The sequence below is a fragment of the Lotus japonicus genome, chromosome 1, assembly GCF_012489685.1.
Source record: "Lotus japonicus ecotype B-129 chromosome 1, LjGifu_v1.2".
NCBI classification, from domain to species: Eukaryota; Viridiplantae; Streptophyta; class Magnoliopsida; order Fabales; family Fabaceae; genus Lotus; species Lotus japonicus.
Window position 1 is genome coordinate 131,237,320 of NC_080041.1, and position 21,213 is coordinate 131,258,532.

At 39.0% G+C, this 21,213-nt stretch overlaps 7 protein-coding genes and 2 long non-coding RNA genes across 9 annotated transcripts; 5 read left to right on the forward strand and 4 right to left on the reverse strand.

Moving 5' to 3' along the window:
* Window positions 1–868: 868 nt before the first annotated feature.
* LOC130730818 (uncharacterized) lies at window positions 869–3,726 on the forward strand. Its single transcript, XR_009016476.1, has 2 exons — window positions 869–1,286; window positions 2,075–3,726. It is a non-coding gene; the product is annotated as an uncharacterized LOC130730818 (long non-coding RNA).
* A 566-nt stretch (window positions 3,727–4,292) lies between these two features.
* Window positions 4,293–5,138, reverse strand: LOC130725948 (60S ribosomal protein L29-1-like). Its single transcript, XM_057577149.1, has 2 exons — window positions 5,034–5,138; window positions 4,293–4,957 (listed from the first exon to the last, which is right to left on the reverse strand). Exons 1-2 carry the CDS (start codon window positions 5,136–5,138, stop codon window positions 4,715–4,717), a joined length of 348 nt encoding a protein of 115 aa, XP_057433132.1. The 3' UTR covers window positions 4,293–4,714.
* A 96-nt stretch (window positions 5,139–5,234) lies between these two features.
* LOC130730819 (uncharacterized) lies at window positions 5,235–6,378 on the reverse strand. The gene is made up of 2 exons (XR_009016477.1): window positions 5,475–6,378; window positions 5,235–5,380 (listed from the first exon to the last, which is right to left on the reverse strand). It is a non-coding gene; the product is annotated as an uncharacterized LOC130730819 (long non-coding RNA).
* On the forward strand, window positions 6,362–10,556 carry LOC130730817 (uncharacterized). Its single transcript, XM_057582934.1, has 12 exons — window positions 6,362–6,533; window positions 6,627–6,647; window positions 6,721–6,821; window positions 7,018–7,075; window positions 7,163–7,206; window positions 7,295–7,375; window positions 7,694–7,764; window positions 7,878–7,988; window positions 8,787–8,869; window positions 9,259–9,475; window positions 9,622–9,705; window positions 10,111–10,556. The coding sequence occupies exons 1-12, from the start codon at window positions 6,509–6,511 to the stop codon at window positions 10,175–10,177; spliced, it is 963 nt and encodes a 320-aa protein (XP_057438917.1). The 5' UTR covers window positions 6,362–6,508; the 3' UTR covers window positions 10,178–10,556.
* Window positions 10,557–10,960: 404 nt separating this feature from the next.
* Window positions 10,961–13,080, reverse strand: LOC130730820 (33 kDa ribonucleoprotein, chloroplastic). The gene is made up of 4 exons (XM_057582936.1): window positions 12,518–13,080; window positions 12,284–12,385; window positions 11,407–11,715; window positions 10,961–11,302 (listed from the first exon to the last, which is right to left on the reverse strand). The coding sequence occupies exons 1-4, from the start codon at window positions 12,938–12,940 to the stop codon at window positions 11,174–11,176; spliced, it is 963 nt and encodes a 320-aa protein (XP_057438919.1). The 5' UTR covers window positions 12,941–13,080; the 3' UTR covers window positions 10,961–11,173.
* Window positions 13,081–13,973: 893 nt separating this feature from the next.
* LOC130725957 (uncharacterized) lies at window positions 13,974–14,539 on the forward strand. The gene is made up of 2 exons (XM_057577157.1): window positions 13,974–13,991; window positions 14,066–14,539. Exons 1-2 carry the CDS (start codon window positions 13,974–13,976, stop codon window positions 14,537–14,539), a joined length of 492 nt encoding a protein of 163 aa, XP_057433140.1.
* A 242-nt stretch (window positions 14,540–14,781) lies between these two features.
* Window positions 14,782–16,550, forward strand: LOC130732697 (uncharacterized). Its single transcript, XM_057584695.1, has 2 exons — window positions 14,782–15,243; window positions 15,334–16,550. The coding sequence occupies exons 1-2, from the start codon at window positions 14,855–14,857 to the stop codon at window positions 16,490–16,492; spliced, it is 1,548 nt and encodes a 515-aa protein (XP_057440678.1). The 5' UTR covers window positions 14,782–14,854; the 3' UTR covers window positions 16,493–16,550.
* Window positions 16,551–17,111: 561 nt separating this feature from the next.
* Window positions 17,112–18,681, forward strand: LOC130730821 (uncharacterized). Its single transcript, XM_057582937.1, has 4 exons — window positions 17,112–17,836; window positions 17,921–18,022; window positions 18,105–18,170; window positions 18,263–18,681. Exons 1-4 carry the CDS (start codon window positions 17,477–17,479, stop codon window positions 18,320–18,322), a joined length of 588 nt encoding a protein of 195 aa, XP_057438920.1. The 5' UTR covers window positions 17,112–17,476; the 3' UTR covers window positions 18,323–18,681.
* A 67-nt stretch (window positions 18,682–18,748) lies between these two features.
* LOC130725981 (protein MAINTENANCE OF MERISTEMS-like) lies at window positions 18,749–20,787 on the reverse strand. Its single transcript, XM_057577179.1, has 3 exons — window positions 19,815–20,787; window positions 18,970–19,729; window positions 18,749–18,888 (listed from the first exon to the last, which is right to left on the reverse strand). The coding sequence occupies exons 1-2, from the start codon at window positions 20,785–20,787 to the stop codon at window positions 19,155–19,157; spliced, it is 1,548 nt and encodes a 515-aa protein (XP_057433162.1). The 3' UTR covers window positions 18,749–18,888; window positions 18,970–19,154.
* Between the last annotated feature and the right edge of the window lie 426 nt (window positions 20,788–21,213).

The window sequence follows — 21,213 nt, forward strand, 5'->3', positions numbered from 1 at the left end:
GGTGAGAGATAGAGTAGATTTAGAGATTGTTTGGTATGATAAAAATAGAAGAGAGTTAGAGAAGAGAGAATATTGCTTTTTGTGCACAATAACATTTAATTTTTACCCAAAATATATAATATTACACATTAATTATAAAGTTATTGTATTAAATAAATATGTAAATACATATCGTTTATAAATATATAAAATATACATTTTATATAAATCTAAAAATGTATATATACTTTATATGAAAATATTTATTATAAATTGATTATATGAAAATATTTTATATAAATTGATTATATGAAAAAAAAAACAATTTAGAAGTAAACTAATCAATACAGTTTTTATAGATATTTCTCACAACACTATTTAATTTAATAAAATGGAGGCAAAGAAATGAAATAATGAAATGGATGATTGCATAGCACAGGAGTGAATGAATTGCAAAATCTGAGGCGGTGGCTCCAGTTATATTATTGGAAGAAATAAAAGTTAAAGGACATAAATTGTACTTGACAAAATGTATGGACACTTCTCTCACTCTCTTCGCAAAAGGAGGAAACCTGAAAAAGTGTGTAGGGCCCACATTTTTGACAAAGTTCCTCTCTCCCCAAGCAAACCAAACAAGGGTGACATACCTCTCTCTTGCCTAACTCCATCTATTGCAACTCTCTCTTGCCTAACTCTCCACAAACAAACAAAGTGTCTCTCTTGCCTAGCTCCATCTATTATTGCAACTCTCTCTTGCCTAACTCGCCAGAAACAAACAAAGTGTTAGATTGTCAATATCAACACTATATATATGGTTCAAATTAATAAGTTAATTTGAATGAAAACCAGACCTTTGGATATAAGGACAGATTGCAGTAGGTGTATAATCACAGCCTCACTTAGTGCTTTCTGCACACTCATGTCCGTGCTAGTCCCCACTTGTTCACGCCCAGGTATGGGGCCATTTCATAAATAAATAAAATGAAAGGGAATGCTAATTAAAATAACTATAATTTCATCAATCTTTCTCACATAACGTTAGGTAGAAAACCAGAAAATACCTCCCATGCTGCTTGCTTTTTGCCCACCCTTTGTACCCTCTATTTGCCCATCCTCTAGAAACCTTTGAAGTGGCATTGTTTTCTCCACATGAATAAAAACCCAAGTACCTAGTCCAACACCGCATCACTCACACTCTCTCAAACACTCTTCTTATTCTTCAACTGCATCTCAAACCTCTCTCTCTGTTCGATTCCTTCAAAAATGGCCAAAGATCAAAGTAGCATCATGTGTGGCTCACGTTTAAGGTTCCTACTTCCTACTTGCATTGATTTCAAACGCTAAGTTACTGTGTTGAGAATGTGAATTGAATTTGGTGTTTTTTTTTTTTTTTTGAGATGGAATTTGGTGTGTTGATATGTTCGTTGATTTAACAAGGAATGATTTGTAAATAATCTAATAACTTCTTCCCACGCTGTCATAACCTCCCATGGTCTAATTTAATTAATGTCCAAAATAAGCCAGCTTCTTTGTGTCATGCCTTTATATATAAAGGTACGTTCCTTTGTGATTCATTCGTAGAACATTGTATTCATCCATTGCATGTCCCTAATGCTAATGAAGTTTCTAAGTAGTCAGATCTCTCTTTTTGTGCTTTTTTTACAATACTTCTGAATCCTGCTCTAGTTTGAAGATCAATTCAATGGTGACTATGAAATTAAGGTTGTTACTACTTACCTATCATTCGAGTAGCTGCTGCCATGTCTGATTCACTCAAACACCAAGATATGTTGCTCCTTGGTTTCGACAAACACTCATGTTTTCTTTATTGGCAGAGACTATTTGGACCATCCCTCTTTACTATCCACACCATCCCTTTTTTATAATAGCATTGATTTCAATTTGGAAAATAGTAGATTTCTAAAAACAAATTTGGCAAATAGTAGCTTGGCCAAATGCTACCTCTGCTCATATCACTATTATTATTTAATTTAGAATATTAGGAAATCACATAAAGGACACTTTATTTTCATTACTACTAGAATGACAAGCACCAAAATCTTATATGTAATTTCTGCTACATGACATATTCAAGGGAGTGGGTGGGTCTGAGAAAGTTCCGGTAGATATCAGATCAAAGACGACCTTATTGGCAGCCTCTGTACAATGTGTCCCATCCCATATCACTCTAGTAGATGGTCTTTCACATGAGCCCACATAAATTTCTTCACCATCTATGTTTATAGTTTGCCCACATACTACTCCTTGGGTATAATTGTATTTCCCTCCATATCCACAACAATTGATTAGTGGAAGCTCAAATCCTACAATATTGATAAAGCTTTCAATTTGTAACATTCATTTTAGGTAAGTTTGAGAATATGAATTGGAATAGTTTTGATTTGTCTCACCGTATTTCTCAAGATTGCGAAAATGATCTAACTTAGGAGAGTAAATATCTACATATATAATTGCAGCGAGAGGAAGCTCCCGGCGGAGTTGAGCTAATGCTTCCTTCAATTTTTGGTTGAAATATTTTGCTACTTCATTATATTATGTTGCACAACCATAATGATCTCTTTCAGCTTTTGGAAAATTTGTCAATATAGCAGGGAGACATCCAATTGGTCATGTGTTGTGTATCCAAAATGATCTAGCCCTCAAATCATATATGAGCTTGATCACCATGTTTCATTCATTTAGAACGATACGTTAATAAATCGGCTAACAAGAAATTTTAGGTTGAGTATTTAAATAGTTAATTTCAAAAAGTAATGGTGTTAATTACTCCTTAAATTACTAAAATTAATTTTTGGAAAATTATAAATATGTTTTTTAAGTCTTTAAATATTTTGAAGAATAATGTTTTGTTCATCCTTTAAATATACTTACACTAGGAGAAATATAAAAAGAAAAGAATAAATGAGAAACATGAAGAATATTAGAATAATGTGATATAAAAAGAAGAGAGAGAGAAAGTGAGAAAGTGATGAGTACTATAAATGACATATAAGAAAAAGTAAAGTGTGATGAGTTAATACTCCATTATAAAAAGACTAATTTGCTTTTGGTTTATAAATATATCAGAAGAGTGTTGAACTACATTGACATTCTCTACGAAAGTCTTGATTATATCCGGTACAGAATGATGAACTTCTTGTATAGTTATGTTGTCGTCATAAAAACCAACACTGATATCATTTTGTCCAATATCAAATGTGTATAAAGGTCTAGAAAAATATTCTTCTTTGGGCATCAATCTTGCAAACAAGCCACCTAAGGACAAAAATTAGAATAAAATTCAAACATGCAAATCCTTGTTATTAATGAAGCTTAAAATTACAAGCTATAGTAGAAATCAATGACTATAAATTCTTGAGTGCTAACCTTGTTTTCTTATGAATTGTGATATGAATATGAATTGCTGGAATTGAAGGTAGTGAAGTCCAAGGAAGAAAGGACTAGATCTACCCTTAGGTATAACACTTGCAGGGACTCTAATTGTTGATGATAATGTTGCGAAGCTCGCACCGTGAGAGTAGTTGGAACCCAAAGAGTTAAGACACGCACTCGCACTGAGATATGGAAGTTCAAAATTTTGTGCTGTAATTATGAATCAAAGTTAGATTTCATAAATTGTAGGTTTTATCAAAGAAGAAAACTAGAGGATAAGAAATGAAAAGAAAACGGATGTTTCATGTACATATGGAATTTCACAATATCATTCTAACGACAATTAATTTTAAACCACGACTAGCATTAGTGACTATTAACAACCACTTCTAAATGATATGTATCTCCGTGTGGTGGTCCTGGCTATACAAAAGCCGCAGCGAAGCCTCCGATATCCAAGTTTGAGGCACCGAAGTACCAAATTCAATTCAGAATAACTAGACTAAGACCCGCGCGATGCGCGGTTGGCAAAATGAATTATTTCTCTTGTTAGAGTCAAAAGTGATACATGCAGTCTTGTAAATATAGCTATACTTTAGTTAATTAATCTTAATATATTAGAAGTAAGAAAATTAAATGACTTTGAAACAAATTTTCATTTATCATATCATTGTACATGTATTGAATGGAATCATTTTTCATTTAACTAATAAGATATGATATGAAGAGAGCAAAAAAGAGCAAATACGTCATTGAAAGGGAATTTGAATTTCAACCTTTGTAAGGTCGTAGAAGATGACATGTGCAACATTCAAAAGTTAAAATGTCTAAATTACAAAAATGACAGTTAATTAAAGTTATGTCCTATTATATGTTATGTTGAGGCCTTGTTTGCACTTTTGCCCTTCCTTGCTTTTTGTTTTGCTCCTATAGTGGATGTTCTTGGCTCCTATATTGCAATTCCTTATCCAAGCATTGTTTTTTAAGGAAATTTCATGGCAGTACAAACACACATATGTAGCAAGCATGTGGGTTTCTAATTTCTACGTCGTGGCAGTACAAACATATACAGCAATACAAACACAGATATGAAAGGAAGTTTGAGCTTTCCTTTTTCAATTTAATATGGGAACTAAAACTCTGATAAAATTTAAATGTCTTCAACAAAATAGAACAATAATGTTATCAAATCAACCATTCCATTATGTCTGGATTCATAACAAACCATGAAAATGACTGTAATATAGAGATAGGTTTGAAACAAAACAAAACATATAGAGCCTGAATAAGAAATCTAAGCTAAGAATCCAAATAGCTCCATCAGTGACCACTGACCAGCACTTTACTCTTCTTCAGTGACAGATTCAACATCCTTCTTGTTGTGCTTCCTAGTGTACCTATGATTCTTCAAAAACTTGGGATCCATCCCTTTGGTGAAAATGTGGCGGTGCCTCTTGGGCTTCTTGATGCCGTTTTTGTGTGCCTTGTAGGACTGGTTGTGAGCGGTGTGATTCTTCGACTTGGCAGTCTCTTCAAGATCTGGTTGAGGAGCTAGGGTTTTTCCTACGCAACAGAATAATGAGAACTAAAACTTTTATCCAAGTTTCTTAATGTCAATCTAGGTTTTTCATCGTGACATTCACAAGTAACCTGAATATTACATGGTTTAGGTATTCAGAAAAGTAAAAAGGATTACAACATATGTTCTTATTAAGAATGTCAATGAATTGAGAAAGAGAATTCGGATTAGAGGAAGGATACTTCATATAAGAGCTCAAATGCGAGGATTCAGTGATCAAACAATGAAGCTGTGATTATAAATACAAAATTGGGCAATCATAGATGTAAAAGTTGAATGCAAACCTTAGAAGGGAGTCTCAAAAGAAGCGTCGGATCTTAGTAGGCATCTTCTGAAGTGGATCAGAGCAAACAACATCTTGGGCTCCTTAGTCTGATCATCATCGTGATTCGTGAAGGCCTGAGTGGGTTCTAGCCTGAGATCCTTAAACTGAAACACACACAACCACTTATTATATCAGAAATGTGAAAATGCCATAGATTAGTAGATCAACTGTAAGTGAAATGGAAGAGAGAAATATTACCTTCATTAAGACCTTGAGCTCGATGTGGATTGGTCGGGTTTTAAGATTTGCCAATCGCATAGCAAATTAGCAACATGTAGCGTGCATCAAGTAAAAGAGGCTGTCAATTTTCAAAGGAAAATATGTTTTGATAAGAAAGAATGATACCTCCTTGTTGCCATAAGCCACACCAGATAGACAACATACTAACAAAAGAATAACAATAACAAAAGAATTTGAAAAGATTGGGATCAAGTTCAATTTCATTCCAAATTAAATTAATTGTATCAAAACTGTCAAGCATCTCAGAGCTTCACTGTACATAATGGTAATAGACAACATACTAACAAAAGAATAACAATAACAATTTGTTCATCAGCATGATAAATCATTTTCAAACAGAGAAGGAAGAGATAAAACGTCAAAGAAGCAAACCAGATGCGTGAACGATGGTGGTGTTTGTCCCGGCGAGAGTAGGCGGCAACGGCGCTGGATAAATGAAGGCAGCGCTGGGTGAAGGTCGCGCGAGGTTGTAGGGAGCGCGATTTGGAAAGAGGGATGAGTGCGGTTGTGCAAGCGATTTGGTGGTTGTAGCTCAGTTTGTGAGAGAATGGAAGTGGCGGCCGCAAGCTAAGAGGAGGTGGCATTCTAGATCGGCGCGTCCCCTAAAGAAATAGTCTTGAATCAATGCTCGATATGCTGGAGAGGGGAAAAGAGAAGAACGCAAAAAACGGCGCATAGAAATTGATAGTATGTTGTGTAAAATGTAGGAGATGCAATGACACGTAATTAAAAATTCTGATGTGGCAAACTTATGTGAGTATAAGATAGATGATTTGGCAACGCTACATTGCGCGCTTCACAATTACTATATTATAAATAGATATCGAATTTTGCTTTGGTAAAAAATAACTTGGGCCAAAGTCAAAAAGCCGACAGCCCCAATTGTTGCACCATTCTCTTCATCACTGTATGACCGACCAAAAGAAAGAAAACATGAGTGTTTGTCGAAACCAAAGAGCAACATATCTTGTTGGTGTTTGAGTGAATCAGACATGGCAGCAGCTACTCGAATGATAGGTAAGTAGTAACAACCTTAATTTCATAGTCACCATTGAATTGATCTTCAAACTCAAACTCATAATCTCTCTTTCTCTATCGCAACAAATGCAGATATAGCCGTCAACTTCACAGGTCAGGCATTTCATCAAACACTTTGTTTGCTTTTATCTATTCTCTCTGTCACTCTCTAATTCAAACACTGCAGATGGCATGTTCAAGGGAATCTACAATGGCAAGCAGTATCACGTCGCAGATATACAAAATGTTTTGACCAGAGCTTGGGCTGCCGGCGTTCACAGAATCATTGTATTCCCCTTTCCTCTATGTGTCTTCATTTTGCTTTATTAGCTAATTCAGAAAATTAAGTAAAATTCAAGCATGGAATTGAGTTTATAAAATTGAAAGTTGAAATTGAAACCCCATTTGGTGTCATACATAGGAATTAGGAATTGTGTTCTATCTGTGGGTGGACTATGGTTAGAACTTGCTTTTTATGTTGCAGGTAACTGGTGGGTCACTTGAGGAATCGAGGGAGGCGCTCGCAATTGCAGAAACAGATGGTTTGTCATATTACCATCATTTTCTCTTGATGACTTTCAAATGCAGAATGTGGTTTTTCTTTTCTGTAATTTGATGATTGTTCATAGGACGCCTGTTCTGTACTGTCGGTGTGCATCCTACGCGTTGCAAGGTTGCTTCTTTTTTCCCATTGAGAACTCTTTTCCGGATTGTGGTTGGGATGGGGATGTTTTTAACTATGATTTCATCTATTGGTTCAGGAATTTGAGGAGAGCGGGGATCCAGAAAAGCATTTTCAGTCACTTTTGTCATTAGCTAAGGAGGGAATTCAGAAAGGGAAGGTAGTTGCTTTTACTATTTCCTGTATAAAACTTTCAAGTGAATGAAAGGTATCATATTTGTCAATTAAAACTGAAAAGTGAAAACAAATAATGAAAATATAAAATGGAAATGGAAACCCAACCGGCCCTTAATTGTTTTATACTCTTATTATTAGTGCCAAATTAGTTGTATTCCTCATTCTTTTTAACAAATAACCATCATCACGATATGTGTTGTTATCTCATATAGTTGCAGAACTTGTGTTCTTGTTCAGAAACTACTTTCCAAGTAGCCATTTAGAAATCTGTTCATTCTTTTTTCTATTTTTCATATGCAAGGTGGTTGCAGTTGGAGAATGTGGATTGGACTATGACCGGCTTCATTTTTGCCCAGCAGACATTCAAAAGAAGTAAACAGACACAAGATAACTACTGTTAAATATGTGTCACTTTAGCTTTTTCTTTACCTTTATTTTTCATAATATATTAAAGTCATTGATGAATCTTGTTTGGTGAAAGCAAGGTATTTCGAGAGGCAATTTGAATTAGCACATATCACAAAACTGCCTATGTTTTTGCACATGCGAGAAGCAGCTGCAGATTTCTGTGAAATAGTTGAGAGAAATAGGGACAGGTGTGATTGCTGGATCTCACTATTTTGAATATTCAAATGATTTTGCTTTAATGTGTTTCTTGTTTATCTTACTGATAGGTACACATGGTTTAGTTAGTTAAGTGAGGGAGTTATCATATAATTAGATAGTTAGTTAAGAGGGTTAGTAAGGCTTGTTGCCTATAAATAAGATAGGGTTAGAGAACATTAGTCATCTTGGTATTCATTTGGAATTTGGTTTAGAGAGAGAAGTGGTTCTCTTTCTAGGGTTAGGGAGGGTGTTTGGCATCTCTCTCATGTATCTTCTCTGATTCCCAAATTGGGAATTAGGGTTCTTTTACAGAAATAGAAAGAGTTCTTGGTTGAGTTCTATCACTTACCATTCTATCTATTTCAAGAAATGAACTTAGTTGCGAGGATTTTAAAGTATTTTGCCACCTTGGTTATGTTGTTTCAGCTTTAAACTTCAGAAATTGGGAGAAAAACAGATATGAAGTGTGCATTATGCGTCGGGAACAGTTCATAGGTTGGGTTGCATGGAAATGCTTATAAGATCTTTTCAAACTCTTAAGCCTTAAGCTATCGTTTGAAGTGATAAAAAGTTACCTTGTGGTGTTGCTAGTCCATGATAATACAATAATTAGATGCAATTAAGAGATAGATAACCTTGAGGTCATTTCTACCTTGTCAATGTTCCTCATGCCTAATTTGTACTCCCTTCAATATTAACATAAAAGTGCATTTGTTTTATTTCTTTTATTCGATGGCATAATCACTTCGAGATGTAAAATAGACTAACCATGTCTACTTATATGACAGGTTTACTGGTGGAGTCGCCCATTCATTTACTGGTAGTAAGGATGACTGCATTAAGCTTCTCTCATTTGATAAAATGTATATTGGTAAGTCCATCTTTATTATGTTTGCGAACCTATATCAAGTCACACAGGTCTCCATATTTCGTCTTTGGCTTTCTGAAAATATAACCACCGATAAATTTTTGTTGTGCTAATTTCCTTGACATAAGAACATACTTTGGTAGCTTTATGTTCATAACTGATTTTGATGTTTTGATCTAAAAAATAACTAAAAAAAACATACGAATGGTGTATTTGTATGTAAAGGTTAATTGTGTTTCCTAAGAGGCTCTTGGTGTGTTTGAAATTTGAATATCTATTTCCTTGTTAGTTAAATTGCATAAATTTTTATCCCAGATATTGAATTGTGATAATTGAATACTCAAGTTTCGGTTAAATTTCATGAACGGTAAATATCTTTTGCGCCGTGGCAGGTGTTAATGGATGCTCTCTGAAAACAACAGAGAACCTTGATGTTGTGAAGGGTATTCCTGTTGAGAGAATGATGATTGAGACAGACTCACCGTACTGTGAAATCAAGAATACTCATGCGGGAATTGGTTTTGTTAGATCCAAATGGCCTTCTAAGAAGAAAGAGAAGCATGATCAAGAGTGTGTTGTCAAAGGCCGCAATGAACCTTGTTTGGTTAGGTAATTACTAATTAGGATGTTTTTGCTTTTCACCGTGATACCTATGCCACAAGATATACAATGTGCTAATTTTTTGCCTTCATATTTTAAATAGACTACTTTCCTTGACTAATGTCTTATGGATTGTAATGACTATCATTTTCCAGGCAAGTTCTTGAGGTGGTTGCTGGCTGTAAAGGCATAAATGACGTGGATGACCTGAGCAGAACATTGTACCACAACACTTGCAGGTACCATAGCTTGTCTTGGCTGTCAATTACAGATGGTAGTGCTCACTTATGGAATTATTGATCTTATTTGTTGGAAAAATAGAAGAAAGGTAAGCTCTGATTATAAAAACAATATATAAAGGGGACAGAGCGTTAATCCCATTGTGAGCTAAGCCAAATTTGACCCTGATTAGTGATTGCCCTGATATATAATTAAAAAAAAAGTTAAATGTGGAATTGAGTGCTGAGTTATTAGATGGTAAAGGTTTTCATTGGCGAATTGCCGAATTGAATGGCATGCTACTTACCTAATTTGCTGGTGATTTATGTGCATAAGGATTTTCTCTCTTGGTATTATAATGTGTGTGTAGATATATTGCTAAGCTATTATGTATTCTGGAGCTCCAATGAAATATTGCTTTGCAGGGTCTTTTTCCCGCAAGACTTGGACTCTCTAGCTGATGCTCTTCTATCTGGGGTTAACTCTTCATAGACTTAGCTATTTTCTTCGCTTTTATTCGGAGCTGTTCAGTTTCTTCATTCTCCATTTCTTGAAGTGAAATTGAGATTGTCTACCTGCTCTGTCCCTTTGCTGGCAAGTGATAAATCAGAAAGGGATTTCCAGGGGGCAGCCTCGCGAGTGTGTAAAAATTTATGTATTCTATTTTATCAAACTTACAATGTAAAAAACTGCTGATTCTGAACACGAAGCAAACAGATTCCAGTTGGCTGGAATGGTTTTGCTTGACATGCCATGACTGGAAGTAAATTAATGGTCTATATTCCCAAGTTGCATGCGTTCAAGCTTGGACAGTGTAAAATCTTATTCATAGTTAATAATGCCATGACTGGAAGTAAATTAATGGTCTGTATTCTCAAGGTGCATGAGTTCAAGCCTGGACAGTGTAAAATCTTATTCATAAGTTAATAAGCTAATATGATCAACTTATGAAAATAAGCTTTACATAAGGTTTCATGAGACCAAGTTCAACTTGCATAAACGCTTATGCTATAAGATAAAATAATTTCTTTCAGAAAGAGTCTAACTAGTGTTATAGAACCTATAGTTGATAATGACGGACATTGATCCTAAGTCGTGATTTCGTTGCAAAATCCTTCTTAAGGTGTCTCATTTGGTTAACTTGGTTGGACTAGTTATCCAAATTTATGATCAGAAGATTACAAGCAAGGTCCCTTTCTAAAGTTTGTATTGGTTTCTCTTAGGAGAAGATTAGCACCAAAATAATCTTCGCTTGAATGAATTATTAGTCCGAAAAACTCTAAAAGCTCTGTTTTATAATTACAAATTATATAACCCCTTATAGGTCTTTAATACATGTTCAATGATAGATACATCTCACAACTGCCTGAAGGTCTAGTTAGTGTGTACCAATGTGGCTAGTAATTGCCAGGAAATGTGACAAGATGAAGAGAAGGGCAAGTAGATATAGGTGCATTTTGCGGGCAAAATTTTTACAAAAATATTTCTTCATGTGCTGGCACTAGACACCAATTCAGAGGTATCAACACTACTTCCTTCATTTTCCTCAGTTACTGAAGGAGATGAAGGTGCCTTTACAGCAGCCAAGTTCAATCGCAATTCCCGACCTTGAACCTCCTGAGAACATTACATTTGCAAGAAGGAATGTGGTTATATAATCATAATGAGATATCATAAGAAGAACTTGACGTTGCATAACTAGTCTATGAAATTGTTCTTACCACACCATTCATAGTTTTCAAAGCAGCTTCTACATCTTGAGCAGTTTCGAAAGTGACAAACCCAAAACCTCGAGACCTTCCACTGTCTCTCTCATAGATGACCTTGGCACTGACTAAGCCAGGCTGCTCAGCGAAAACATCTTTAAGATCCTGAGAGCTCACTCTCCAGCCAAGGTTTCCAGCATATATCTTGTGAGAGCTGTCCACAAAGTCTCTGTTGTTGTTCCGTATTTTTGGCCCCATTACTAACCTTTCACCTCCTTTGGGCACCTCCGGGAAGTTCACCCTGACAATCCTACCACCAACTTGCTGAACATCATCACAACCATTAACATTAGCATTGAAACTTTACATATAGCTAGCTACCTATAATCTGTGATGATAATGCAGATTAGAATGCTCATTGTAGACACATCAGGCACATTTGATCGTAATGCGACTGCAACGGCGTTCATAATGTAAAATCTTAGGACTATTTTATAATCCTTTTTTGGTCTGAAAGTAGCCCCAACTAATTCAATTTGTAGCAGATGAACCTTGGCAAAACTGAATTCAGGTTTCATGCAGTCAGGGATACACCACATTTACGCAGCACGCAATCAGTCATCTAATCAGGTTGGTTCATATATTTCAACAAGATTTGATGGTAGATATAGATTTAAAATTTGAGCCTACTGATAACTCAAATTGCGTGACTACATGAATGTAGGGACTCCCGACTGCGTAACCGCAGGGAATCCATTTCCGGAAAAACTATTTGAACCCTATTGTTTTCATTCACAATACTATTGAAAATCCTTGGATAACTCAGTAATAGAAAAGCAGAAAACATGGCATAGCCAATCAAACTAAGTACCAGCTAATGTAAGAGACTTACAGAGCCATCAAACATTCGAATTGCTTCTTTAGCATCATCAACACTCCCCATTGTAACAAATGCAAATCCTCTGCTCCTATCCGTGACTCGATCGTACATTACCTACATAATTCAATCAAACAGAACATGCTCAAACCATTACTAGATTGCTATAATATCCACACACAAAAATATTGATTTAATCACCAAAACAGGAAAAGCACAAAAAGTGAAAAGGGGTTGTGAAGAAGAAACCTCAACAGACACCACAGTGCCAGCTTCTACAAAGATCTCAGTCAATTGCGAAGAAGTCATTGAATATGGCAAGTTTCCAACATAGAGCCTCCTATCATCACTGGAAGTTGATACCTTCTGCTCTTCCTCTTGTTGTGGTTTATCAGAGGTTTCTGTTTCTGGTTCTGGTTCTGGGTTGTCTTGTCGGGAATCTGTGCTGTCTTGAGCCACTTCAAATTCATCAGTGGAAGCAGATGGTGGGTGAAGACGGTGAAGTGAAAGTGGGGAAAGAATAAAACTTTGGAACTTGAGGTTGAGATTGAAGGCTTTTTGAGATATGGGTCTTTGAGAGAAGTTGCAGGTGAGTGCAAGGGAAGAATGTTTGAAGGAGAGGTTGTAGATTCTGTTGCAGATAGAAGAGGAAACAGAGGTTGTAGAAGCCATGGAGTGAAAGAAGAGAGAATGTTGATGGTTTCAGAGTTGAGGAATGAGTTGGGTGTGGAAGGGGAGATATGAATCCATTGTTGAGCTGAGGCTTTCAATTTGACAGTTGAGAAGGATAAGGTTTGCTTCCGAGCTCTGGATTTGGCACCCCAGGGCTTAGAAATGGCACCCCAGATTTTTTAAAAAATGTCAGAACTACCCTTTCGGACACGGGTATCCGTAACACTTCGGAATCCAAAGTTTCGAATAATACCTTGTTGAATCTGACACTTAAATGACAGACATAATTCGGAAACGTACAATCCGAAGTACTTCGGATTCGTTGAATCCGAAAACCTGTCGCACACTGCCACCTTTTGAGCACCATTACTCCTCCACCACCAACTCCATCACCATTACTCATCCACCACCAACCCCATCACCACCCCCCCATTACAATCAGATTCAAAAAACTCCACCACCACCACTCTTCCTCTTCTTCCTCCACGTTTGTTTTCCTCCCCCTCACCACCATCTCCTTCCAAGTTCCACTTGCTCCACCCTCAACCACCATCTCCTTCCAAGTTCCACCTTGCTACCAAGTTCCTTCTGGTAAGTTTCATTTCTCTCCCCCTTCATATCCTGCTTTACTTATCATTGTAGTTACATTTCATTGTTGTTTGTTGGAAGTTCGTTTTGCACCACCATTGTTTGCTTGTATTCTGATGCTGTCGAGCTTGATACGGATTGTCTGTATCCGAACGAGTTCGGATTGTCTGTATCCGAACGAGTTCGGATTGTCTGTATCGGAACGAGTTCGGAATCCCAATGTCCGAAGTAGTTAACCAGTTGCAGTTTGTTACATGCAGGCTGAATGACTGAACCGTACCTATATGAAGAAGATTTACTGGTTGATGCCGCATGCGGTTCTGGGAATGTTGAGCCTCCTAGCAATATCATTCTGTGGGTGCCCCCTCGTATAAGCGTGGACGCCACACATTTATTTACAACTGACCAGGTATTCATTGAATAATTTTTGTTGGAACATACTACTATGTATTTGGAAAATGATGTGATGATCATTGAATAATTAGTGATGGTTGGTAGGATGTTTTATTTCTAAAGCAATATGTTATCATTGAACAGATATTTGATACTCGTGATGAGCTTGAACAATGGGCTAAGAATGTTGGAAAGGCGAATGGTTATGTGCTGGTGATTGCAAGGTCTGACTATGCTATAAGTGGAGGAAAGGTATTTGTTACTATTAAGTGTGCGAAGCATGGTATTTACAGGCCATACAAGGACCCGAATACATTCAAGTACAAAAAGACCGCATCACAAAAGACTGATTGTAAGTTTAATCTCAAAGGACGACCTACGAAGGGTGATAGAATGTGGTGGCTGAAAGTGATGGATGGTAAACACAACCATGAACCAGCTAAATCACTAGTTGGCCACCCCTACGTTGGTCGACTAACAGAGGAAGAGAAGGGGCTTGTGGGCACCATGACTAGTACTTGGACTCCACCGAGACAAATACTAGCGGCATTGAAGGAAAACAATCCAAGTAACTTGACTACAATCACTCAAGTTTACAGTTGCAACAAAAGGTTTTAAAAAGAGGAGAGGGGACCATTGACAGAAATGCAACATTTGATGAAGAAGTTGGTAGAAGCCAAGTATGTTCACTTTGAAAGGCAACAAGCTGATTCAAGTGAGATTAGGGATCTCTTTTGGGCTCATCCTGATGCGGTCAGACTCTTCAACACATTCTCTCATGTGGTCATCATGGATTGCACGTACAAGACAAACAGATATCAGATCCCCTTGCTTGAAATGGTTGGTCTCACTTTTACGGGGTTGACTTTCTCCATAGCATTTTGCTACATAGTTAGGGAGCACACAATTGACTATGTTTGGGCCTTGGAGTGCATGAAGTCTCTTATTGCCGATGATGCCAGATTACCTCAAGTGATTGTGACTGACAGAGATTTGGCTTTACTGAGTGCTGTTAAGCAATGTCTTCCCAATTGTACCAATTTATTATGCCGGTTCCACATAAACAAGAATGTGGAGGCAAAGTGCAAAGTGTTGATTGGCACGGATGATTTTGCCCTTTCAGTGATGGAGAACTGGAAATGCCTGATTTATGCTGAAACAGTGGAACAATTTGATGAGGAATGGAAGGAAATGTGTGTCATGTGTAAGGACTTCCCAGATTTCATATCCTACATTTCTACTACATGGTTAAAGCACAAGGAGAAATTTGTGAGTGCGTGGACCAATTCTGTGTTGCATTTTGGAACTACAACGAGTAACAGGTACAATGCACACTTTATTGGTTGTGATCTTTCATTTCATAGTCTTGCTTTATTACCAGAAATTGATAGAGTATGATCTTTTGTATGCAGGGCTGAAAGTGCACACTCAACCTTGAAGAGGATGCTGAAAGACGGCAGAGGTGACTTGTGCGCCTCGTGGGATGCAGTGGATAGGTTGACCACTGTACGACACAATGAAATCAAGGCATCATTTGAGCGCAGTATCAACCTTGTAGAACATCGTTTCAAGTCGCCCATGTATACAAATATCAGGGGATTTGTGTCCAGAAAGGCCATGCAACTCATGGAAGATGAACAGAATAGAGTGATGCGTGATGGTTGTGGATGCGCATTCCAAGTTACCCATGGGCTTCCTTGTGCGTGTGCACTTCATAGTTATGATAGAATTCCGTATGAGGCAATCCATACTTTCTGGAAGATACTTGGTTGGGACCATGTACCCATTGGGAGTCAAGCCTCAAACCAAGGAGACCTCAAGTCAGAGATTGATGGCTTGACCGCTTATTTCAACACTTTGGATGTTGCGGGCCAAAGTATGCTAAGGAGGAAGGTAAAAGAGCTCTATTGTCCTTCTAGTAGTTCACTGTGTCCTCCTCAAGTGAAGATAAAGCCCAAGCGCTCGTCCAAGGCTATGGAGAGTAAACCACCTAGTCAACAAAAACCATCCTTACAACGTGATCCTTGTTATTGGGAACATGTTAACAATAGCCTCAAGCCAACACCTAACAAAGTCTCTTGTCCTCGAAGCAAGAAGTCTAAGAAGAGCAAGCAGTCCTCCACCAGCATATACTTGGATGATTTGCCATCTTTCTTCCATCAATATATAGAAAAAGTCATAGATGTTATTGCAGATGGTAATTGTGGTTATAGATCAGTTGCTGCATTGTTCAGACCCGACATAGGTCAAGACGGTTGGCCTTTGATTAGGGAAGAGTTGCTTGTAGAACTCTCACAGAATACCGCTTACTATAGCAACATATTTGGTTATGAGAGGGTTCAGTCTCTACAAAATCGTCTCATCCTTCCGATTGGTACAATTGCAACGGAAGACAAGTGGATGTCTCTACCGGAGATGGGGTACCTCATTGCTACGAGGTTGCAAGTTGTCTTCATCTCCATTTCACTAAAAGGTTGTTACACTTATCTGCCATTGAGAGGAGGCGCCCCACCGGAAGTACATCCCATTATAGCAGTTGGTCACGTCACCAACCACTTTGTTCAGGTATAACTTTTATGAAGTACCTTACACTCGCTTGTCACGTTAAATTAGTATACTTTGTACTCAGCCACTTTGTTCTTATCTAACTTTATTGCTATACTCTCAAATGTAGCTCAAGCTTAAGCCGGGACATCTTATGCCAACAATAGCTCCCCAATGGCCGTTTTTGGCCAAAGAACCCACCGACCAATGGATCTTCCCGTATGCGGCGCGTTTGGCTACATTTACGGCAGAATTGAATGCTTGGATTGATCCTACGGGTGGTCCTCAAGAGAATGTCTTTATAGACCTTGGAGAAGATTGAGACTAGGATTGATGTTTGTAGCAATGACATATGTACAACTAATTAGAAGTTCAAAGTATTATGATGTAGTATTAAACTATTTCTCATGTGCATTTTATCTGTTTCTGCCCTGCAATGTAGCTGGTTATGAGAACTTGTGATTCTGCCTGCATTGTTTCTGGTACTGTCATTTTAACTGGTTAAGCAAATTTCGGAACTTTGGTTTCCGAAGTACTTCGGAAGGCTAATGTCCGTATTATTAGAGTCAGGTAAAATGTCACCCCATTTGTTTTCACCATTCGGAAGGCTCTAGTCCGAAAACAATAGTTCGGAACTACGGAGTCCGAAATCTTTCGGACGACTCCTTTCCATTTCCGTGTCATATACTTAAATTTGGCACCCCCAAGTTTAAACAATCTTCGACATTTAGGTTTCCGAGACAGTTCGGATTTATAGGATCCGAACAACTTCGGAATCTGGGGATCCGAACGTTAATTTTTTTTCTCATTTTAATTTTAAGTCTCTCCATCACTATCCACAACCAACCACAACCAACCTCATTACTCTCATCCAACCACAGCCAACCTAATTACTATCAACCACCAACAACAACCAACCCCATTACTCCTTCATCTATAAATTTGCTTGATTTAAGCTTTCTTGTATTCATCCTCTCCTTTCATTCTTTCAACGAAACCTTCAAAATCAAAATGGAACAAGATTTGCCCACCTTCATCCGCCCTTGCAAACTCCGAGGCAACTCTTCTGCAAGTTCTCGTCCTCTCATTCCCGGCCCTGCTGGTGTTGTCCAGGCCGCCATGATTCAACGCAGCTCCACCACCGACGGACACCTCATTCCAACCCAACAATTTGTTAGGCGCGTCGTCGAAGACGGTCACGACACTGATCCCGATTTTCACTCCAATGCTTGGCTTTCAGCCCTGCAATTAGGCGGATCTGCAACTCCTCTGGGTTCAATCACTCACCATCTAGAAAGGGTCGATCTCATCGTCGCAGTTATCAAATCATGCACGCCAAACGGATTCGGCGATGTGTCAGTTACCCTGAAGGTATTTCCATCTTCCGCGTTCGATTTCATCAATGTCATGGTATTTAAATGTCCTCTGTCAATGCCATATGGGTTTGAGTTTCAGGATCCTACGGGCACTGTCGGTGCTAGTGTCCATCACAAGGTTTTCACTGAAAGCGAATTCGCGAAGGACATAAATGTTGGATCTGTTATGCTTATCCAGAAGGTTTATTATTTCTAACCGACTTGACTATTGTTTCTACTTCTTTAGACAAGTTGAACATTATTTCTTCCTTTTTTGCTTTTAGGTAGCTGTGTTTTCTCCTAGAAAATCTAATTGTTACCTGAACATAACATTGCCCAACATAGTTAAGGTATGGAAATCTTTTTTACACATATATAATTAAAATAAAAGTGACTGTGGATTTTTACACATCTCAATTTTCGTTTATGTGAATTTTCACAGGTATTCTCCAGTGACTGTGGACCTCCATCTGAAACATTCACTGACATTACAGAAGATTGATTAATGTTATTTGGCTAATTTTGAATTATTTGCAACTTTAAAAAATCCTTGACCTGGATTATGTAGGCTATGTTGCGTCCCTTGAATTATGTACGTTATTTTGCTTCAATTGGATTATGTGCGTTATTTCACTTCCCATTGGATTTTGTTTGTTATTTTACCTGATTTAAAAAGAGATAAAAATGTAATCAAATCAAGTAAAGCGTGATAATGTGAAATCCAAACTAATAATGCGATAAAAGTACAGACCGATAATAAAGCGTGTATAAACTAATAGTGCGATAAAAGTACACATAATAATAATGTCACTGCCCCCTGCCCCTACGACCCACCCTACCCCTACGACCTCTGCCTCCGCCTCTGCCACCTCCTCTATCTCCGCCTCCTCCTCTGCCTCGACCTCTGCCTCCTCGTACACCAACGAAAGTGACGCCCTGGGTCCTGCTCAAGTCTCTGATGACAGTGAGGCACTTCTCTAATAAAGTGCGGGAGCGTGTATCTCTAGGGGGACCGTCGTCGACCTCAAGTCCCTGCTCTAGCAAATCAACGGCCCGACGCAAAGAAGCCTGAAAATAAATCAATATACATGTTAGTAAACCGCATACACAAAACCACAAATGCATAAAGAAAATTAAGTTCACACTTACCACAGCACTGAGATCGGCCCTACTCTCATCCGGGATGATGAACCGGTGAGATACACCGGTGTACCAGTCCAGGTAATCATCTACTGCCGCTCCATCCACTATACTAGGGACCCCCCCTGGAATCAAGTGTGGCTCATAATCCTGGTATGCTGCATCAACGACCTCCGCAGCAGAACTCATGCCCATCACAACAGATGGGTGTCGCGGGATAGGCTGCACGTACCCAACTGCCGCATCACACGCTCAGGAAGATGAGGTCGCACGGCCGTCCGGATGGGAGTCCGGATGTAGCCTGAGTATAAAGCTCGGACGTCCAGCTCTCTGTGACTCCTGTGCTCCTCATACGGTGTCCATATGACGTCCTCTGCCGTCATCTGATCGAAGAGAACTCGCCTCTCCATCAGTCCAGCATGCCCAGCCCGGGACTCCATCCACCTGCACGCTCTGGGCTGGTCCTCCGTGTACTCGGGGACCTCAATCCGCTGAATAATGGTGGGTGGGAAGTGCTCAAACACCCAAGCTACCAGGAGGGAAGAACAACCGCTCATCTGCTTGGTCTTCCTCCGTGAGGCATGACCAAGTGCATCATACAGTGTAGCTAGTGCAATGGCGCCCCACGCATACTCTGACACCCGATCAAGATGCTGCAGCATGCCGATCCAATGGACAGAAGTGTAGTGTCCTCCACTCTTGTTCGCAAACAAGGTCGAGCCGAGGAGGTGAAGTAGCCACATCCGTGCTGCATGGTCATGCCGATGCTCTAAAGTACAACAAAGAAACCATTAATCATTTAATTCACATATAATAGTTGCAAATAAATAAATTAAGTATACAGTACAACTAACCAGCAAGAGCCCTAGTGTAAAGAGTCTGCAAGAACCCGAATCGCAAGCCAATGGTCTTCACCGCCTTAAACTCCATGATGTAGTCCGTGGCTACCCCTCCTAAGAGCAGAACACAGGTCTCCGCTGCCTGTTCTCTGCTGGCCTGTCCGGGAGTATAAAACCTATCACCCATCGGCAAATGAAGTATAGATGACACGTCATCCAGGGTGATGGTCATCTCCCCGAATGGCATGTGGAAGCTGCTGGTATCCTCATGCCATCTCTCGACGAGGGCAGATAGAAGGGGTGTGTCTATCTCCAGATAGGTGCAACTGAAGAGCGGATAGAGTCCGGTCCCCTCCACACGCTGACGAACAGCGCTCATATCGTCTCCCTCGCCCTCACATGTCAGCTTTGCCAGCTTCATCCCAGCGCTGGCAAACTTCAACACACCTCTATCGGGGTAACGCGGGTCGGTGCCTATAATATGATGCCACAGACACGGCGCAACGTGATGTGGGTAACGGACCAACAGTGACAGATCATCAGGCCCCCCTGGAAACGGTGCCTCTGTCTGGACTGGCACCTCATCCCGTCGTGCTCCAGCATCACCCTCAAGCTCCACACCAACCTCAGGCTCCACATCAACCTGAAGCTCCACATCAACCTCATGCTCCACATCAACCTCATGCTCACTCTCTGCCGAACTCTGAGGAGTCATCCGACGAGAAGGCGGAGAAGGCTCGGGATTCGTCTGACGAGAAGGCTCATGAATCATCTCACAAGGGTCTCGACGCTCCTCATTTGATGTCCCACCAACATCCTGGTCCTCACCAAATCTGCCTCTGACTCTACGAAAAGAAGCATGCAGCCGTCTGTGGCGATCCTCAACATCATCAGGGGCTGTGTAGCGATCCTCAACATCCTCCGTGGCATCATGGGAGCTCCCAGCAACATGTGATTTCCTGCGCCCTTGGCTCTTCCTCTTAGCCATCTATGAAAAAATAATACTCATCAGATAATTGTAAAAGTACCAATTGATGAGCTTTATAACTGAATATTCATGCAATCAGCAAGAGATATGTACCAAGACAGATTATCAAGTATGTTGAGGATGTTTAGATCAACTTTTCTTTAAACATGATCAATAGTAAAAGAAACAATCAGAAGTGGAACAATGCAAGCATACTATATAAATCTGGTTGGAGAAAAGGCTTTTAGGGAGCATAATGAAATCAGATAGTGGGGTGAATCATTTCCAATGGTTAACTTCTTCATACAGTGTATGGTAGGATAGACATCCTCATGATTTGTGAGAGAACCTTTGCCTTCTTATTCAGCTAATTTCTCATGGATATTTTTCACATCTTATCTGTATATTCCTTCACTACACTAAATAAGATAAATTCAGGCAAACAGC

What these genes read in the sequence shown, in the direction of transcription:
- LOC130725948 (XM_057577149.1), bottom strand. Translation starts at nt 5,138, where the DNA reads ATGAAGTATCCTTCCTCTAATCCGAATTCTCTTTCTCAATTCATTGAC. An exon ending in TTTCTGAATACCTAAACCAT is followed by an intron (nt 4,958 to 5,033) that starts GTAATATTCAGG and finishes TAAAAGTTTTAG; the next exon opens with TTCTCATTATTCTGTTGCGT.
- LOC130730817 (XM_057582934.1), top strand. Translation starts at nt 6,509, where the DNA reads ATGGCAGCAGCTACTCGAATGATAG. An exon ending in CCGGCGTTCACAGAATCATT is followed by an intron (nt 6,822 to 7,017) that starts GTATTCCCCTTT and finishes TTTATGTTGCAG; the next exon opens with GTAACTGGTGGGTCACTTGA. An exon ending in CCAGCAGACATTCAAAAGAA is followed by an intron (nt 7,765 to 7,877) that starts GTAAACAGACAC and finishes GGTGAAAGCAAG; the next exon opens with GTATTTCGAGAGGCAATTTG.
- LOC130730820 (XM_057582936.1), bottom strand. Translation starts at nt 12,940, where the DNA reads ATGGCTTCTACAACCTCTGTTTCCTCTTCTATCTGCAACAGAATCTAC. An exon ending in GCACTGTGGTGTCTGTTGAG is followed by an intron (nt 12,386 to 12,517) that starts GTTTCTTCTTCA and finishes TGAATTATGTAG; the next exon opens with GTAATGTACGATCGAGTCAC. An exon ending in TTCGAATGTTTGATGGCTCT is followed by an intron (nt 11,716 to 12,283) that starts GTAAGTCTCTTA and finishes GATGATGTTCAG; the next exon opens with CAAGTTGGTGGTAGGATTGT.
- LOC130732697 (XM_057584695.1), top strand. Translation starts at nt 14,855, where the DNA reads ATGAAGTCTCTTATTGCCGATGATGCCAGATTACCTCAAGTGATTGTG. An exon ending in GGAACTACAACGAGTAACAG is followed by an intron (nt 15,244 to 15,333) that starts GTACAATGCACA and finishes TTTTGTATGCAG; the next exon opens with GGCTGAAAGTGCACACTCAA.
- LOC130730821 (XM_057582937.1), top strand. Translation starts at nt 17,477, where the DNA reads ATGGAACAAGATTTGCCCACCTTCATCCGCCCTTGCAAACTCCGAGGC. An exon ending in CTGTTATGCTTATCCAGAAG is followed by an intron (nt 18,023 to 18,104) that starts GTTTATTATTTC and finishes TTTTGCTTTTAG; the next exon opens with GTAGCTGTGTTTTCTCCTAG. An exon ending in CATTGCCCAACATAGTTAAG is followed by an intron (nt 18,171 to 18,262) that starts GTATGGAAATCT and finishes GAATTTTCACAG; the next exon opens with GTATTCTCCAGTGACTGTGG.
- LOC130725981 (XM_057577179.1), bottom strand. Translation starts at nt 20,787, where the DNA reads ATGGCTAAGAGGAAGAGCCAAGGGCGCAGGAAATCACATGTTGCTGGG. An exon ending in TTACACTAGGGCTCTTGCTG is followed by an intron (nt 19,730 to 19,814) that starts GTTAGTTGTACT and finishes GTTGTACTTTAG; the next exon opens with AGCATCGGCATGACCATGCA.